Here is a 3,836-nt window from a genome sequence, read left to right on the forward strand (position 1 = left end):
TCTAGGGCATATTTCCTTTAGTGGCGGCCCGCGGCAGTGCTCCTCGGTCTGCAGAGGTTCCGATGGCGGCGGCTCTTCCAGGCGGCGCGGCTCCAGGTGGCCAGGGGGCGGCGGCGCGACCACTTGGCGGCGAGCTGGCTCGGTGGATGGTGGCAGCGCCCTCCCGGCCTAGATCCGGCCCCTTTTGGGCCCCATCTGGGTCTGGGCGGGCCTGGCTTGATCTCGCCTGCGGCATCTCCGGCAGGGGTTGAGGAGGCGCGACTTGTGCGGGGAGTTGTGGGAACGGTGGCATGCCTACTGCAGCGCGTCAACGGGCGCTTCGTGAGCCCCTTTCGGGATCAGCCGGCTCTCGACGGCCTGGTGTGCTCCTCTTGCCGCGTCCGATCGGTGACCGCCAATGGCGGTGGAGGTTGTCTCCTCCCGTGTGGCTGCTGATGCTGCCGCTCCTCGTTCCCGGCTGCCCCCTTTCGGCCGCGTCGGTCTCGCTTCGTTGACCACGGTGAGGCGACGGTGATGATGGCATGACCATGGTGGCGCATGTTGGTGGTCGGCATGATTGGTGGATCGTCACACCATTCGGGGAAGTGGGTGTTTGGCGGACGGGAGAAATCTTTGCCGGCTTGCTGGCACCAACGCGGTCACGCCCGTGGGCGCCACCCTTCCTTCCTGAAGGGCGTCGGGTATTCCTCTTCCCCACGCCCCTCCGCGTACCGGGGAAACCCTAGGACCTGTCCGGGCAGCAGCATCGTAGTCATCGTGTTCTTTCTTGAAGGTGTTGCTTGGTCTGCGGAGGTTGGAGGTGCTAGGAGCGAGGTGGTAAATCTCTGGTGGGCGCAGTGGTTGCGGGTCATCATCTTTTTCGTCGATCCGACGCTGTTGACATTATTTTCTCTCTTCTTCTTTTTTGTTTCTTTTGGGCGTGCTTGTGCTGGTTGCTATATACTCCCTCCGTCCAAAAATTCTTGTCTTAAATTTGTCTAAATACGGATGTATCAGGTCACATTTTAGTATTAGATATATCCGTGTCTAGACAAATCTAAGACAAGAATTTTAAGACGGAGGGAGTATATATATAGCGGGACGAAAGCCTATTTCGTTAAAAAAAAAACTTGCCGGACACAGTAGCACACTGACAGAAATGCGCAATTTTCCATGGGGCTCAAATCTGGTGGGGGCCCACCTACTGCCGTAGGCCGAGACGCCGTGATCTTTTTTGCAGCAGTAACAGGAAACATATACCTAGGGGTACAATTATAACCTCGCACACTTTGGCTGGCACGTACGATCCAAAGGTGCCCCCGATCAATTCATCAAGCTCCAGAGCAAAAGCTACCCCTGCAACGATCTTTATTTTGCTTTAAAAGACTCATACTATTTCAAATTCCTCGTCCTTTGCCAATTCCCATCGAGAATCGCATGCGCACACCGGTCTCTCAGTTCATACAGCCTCGCGCCATGCATTTTATTTCGCAGTACGATTGATCATTGGTCATTATTATTATTTAATCTAGACATGAGCAAGGCAGCATCTACATGATCCAGCAAGACGAACTTATGGTGCTCATCGCACACACAGTCGGATGTTTATCCAGATGACCTTATGACGGTGATCGTGCCCTTCCGGGCGGTGTGCAACCTGGTGAAACCGGTGACTGCCTTGCCGGACGGGGCCGGCCGGTCGCCGCCCGCCGACGCGCGCGGGGCGCACGCGAACTCCCCCACGGGGTGCCGGACGGGCCTCGCCGACGGCGTCAGGATCCGCTCGTTGATGTCGGCCAGCGTCTCGACGCCGTCCACCCCGCGGGGGCCGGGCTTCACCACCGAGAACGGGCGCACCACCGTAAGCCCTGACTTCCTGCGCCTCTTGCCGCTCCCTCCATCCTGCTCTGCTGCGCAATGCATCATACATACACCTACTGGTTAGCACCCTGTTTTTACTGAATGGGCAGGTGAGTAAATTGGGTTTTATTTACTTTCTTGTGGCGTCGAGCGTTTGGAAGAACAGTTGGCGCTAGTGATCTGGCGCTGTTGGTCGCCGTGGCGATTGGACGTGGTCGAGCTGAGGGGAGGCTGCTCCGGCTGCGCCACCGGCAATGTGGGCGGCTCCACCGGTGTGGCAGAGCTCGGGGCCAGAAGACCGTCAACCCCTGCAGAAGCAGAGCCTATCAGTTTGGTGCTTAATTAACGAACAAAAAAAGGGCACAGTTTGATGACATTTCAGTTTCAAGAGGCGATGAGCACACAGGGATATGCAGCAGGTAACGGAATCTGGGTGGGTGCTACCGTCTGAGAATGCAAGTCCAAAGTTTTTCTTTTTACTCTACTCAAGAAGCAGTGTCTCCCTAGTCCAGTAACAAGTCAAATGATTCATGATGGACAGATGATGGGCTTAGGACACCAGTGTGCTGCTAATCTTGGGTGGGCCCCAACATGAATCTCCTAACCACCGTAGTTACTCCATACTATAATCATTAAAGTCTGTCCTAGATACTTGGAAAAGTACCAGTACGTACCATGGATTAAATGAAACACCCAGGACTAACAAACCGCTGTCTGAAGAGTGTGAACTAAGATAAGCAAATTAAATGTAAGTAGTAATTAACCTGCATTCGAATTCTTGCACAGGAAAGAAGCATCAGCAGCGGTGCTTGTATCCTCGAGAAAGCAGCTGGGATCGAAGCCTACCAGATCCTCGTCTAGGATGGGGAAATTCTGAAGAGGCAAGCAGGAGGCCAGTAAGAAAAGGGTGGTAGTGGTAGTAACACTCTAAAATAGCTGCGCTGCACGCCATTGCTGACTTGCACGCACTCGGATCAGTTCTTCCAACTGCTCCCCGGACCACTCCATCACATCGTCCAGCGGCGGCTCTGAAGAACCCGGCAACTCCATGCCTGCAACAATGAAAATCAATTACCATACATCACCATGGAATTGAAGAATAGCTCCAACAGTTCAACTGCATGCCAAAGAAAAACGAAATGGCAAGCCAGATAGATATGGCGCACGTACACTTGGGGAAGAAGAGTCCGAGCTCGTGCTCGATGGCACCATGATCGTCAGGATTACCGCCGCCGCCGACGCCCAGCACGCCTAGGCCGCCGAAGTACCTGATCAGCTGCGGATCCCACTCGAGCTGAAGGCAACACCTGCCGCTGCTGCAGGCCATGGCGTCCAGAGGCCACCGCCAGGCATGCTGCCTCTCCTGCAGTTCGGCCGTTTCCATGGGTGGGGTATAGAGAGAGAGAGAGAGAGAGAAAAGAGAGTTACTGAAAGACACTAGTGAGAGTGAGGAGGGATGGCATGGGGCGCGTGCCTAAATAGGGAGGGCTTTTGGGAGGCCTAAAAGCCGGCAAAAGGGCGTGTGCGCGCGCTGCGGGCTGCAGTCCGGCTCCGGCATGTCAAGCAGCCACAGTTTTGTCAGGGAAAGCTTGGAAATCTTGCAAAGTCGAAAGTGGGCAAGGAACGGGGCCAGGCCAAGCATGCAAAGGGATGATGACTTGGCGCCGCTGCGGGAGGGGAGGGGTGCTCTTTCTCGTGGCTCGCGGTTCCGAGCCCCCTTTCTTTATGTGGATCTCATCTCAGCATGCCTCCTCTTGACTTTTGGTTTTGTTTCCTGCGTACTTATTTCCGTTTCAAATACAACTACTCCTATTTCAAATGCCTGTGGGTTCTACTGTTCACACTTCACACTGATTCTCTTCTTGTGGGGAGACCGAGTTATTGCAAGTTCGCATGCATGCCATTGCACTACCAATGGAGACAATTTTTTAAAATGGGGAAGGGAAGGGGCTCCACGCTGCATACATTTGGGCTTGATCACACTGTCAGGTAAAAAA

The 3,836-nt window shown here is 54.5% G+C and overlaps 1 protein-coding gene across 2 annotated transcripts; it reads right to left on the reverse strand.

The window, feature by feature from the left end:
- Positions 1-1,351: 1,351 nt before the first annotated feature.
- LOC119305273 lies at positions 1,352-3,267 on the reverse strand. 2 transcript variants are annotated; one of them, XM_037581846.1, is made up of 5 exons: positions 3,010-3,267; positions 2,809-2,891; positions 2,604-2,712; positions 1,974-2,147; positions 1,352-1,889 (listed from the first exon to the last, which is right to left on the reverse strand). In XM_037581846.1, exons 1-5 carry the CDS (start codon positions 3,221-3,223, stop codon positions 1,585-1,587), a joined length of 885 nt encoding a protein of 294 aa, XP_037437743.1. In that variant the 5' UTR covers positions 3,224-3,267; the 3' UTR covers positions 1,352-1,584. The 2 variants fall into 2 exon arrangements, with proteins under 2 accessions (XP_037437743.1, XP_037437749.1); XM_037581852.1 differs by having other exon boundaries at positions 1,353-1,886.
- Positions 3,268-3,836: the final 569 nt, after the last annotated feature.

Source organism: Triticum dicoccoides, chromosome 1B, assembly GCF_002162155.2.
Source record: "Triticum dicoccoides isolate Atlit2015 ecotype Zavitan chromosome 1B, WEW_v2.0, whole genome shotgun sequence".
Lineage (NCBI taxonomy): Eukaryota > Viridiplantae > Streptophyta > Magnoliopsida > Poales > Poaceae > Triticum > Triticum dicoccoides.

Excerpts from the sequence above, each read along its gene's own strand:
- LOC119305273 (XM_037581846.1), bottom strand. The coding sequence starts at position 3,223 with ATGGAAACGGCCGAACTGCAGGAGAGGCAGCATGCCTGGCGGTGGCCT. Across the intron at positions 2,148-2,603 it reads GTGCAAGAATTCGAATGCAG|GGGTTGACGGTCTTCTGGCC; the intron begins GTTAATTACTAC and ends CTGCTTCTGCAG. Across the intron at positions 1,890-1,973 it reads ACGCTCGACGCCACAAGAAA|CAGAGCAGGATGGAGGGAGC; the intron begins GTAAATAAAACC and ends TGCATTGCGCAG.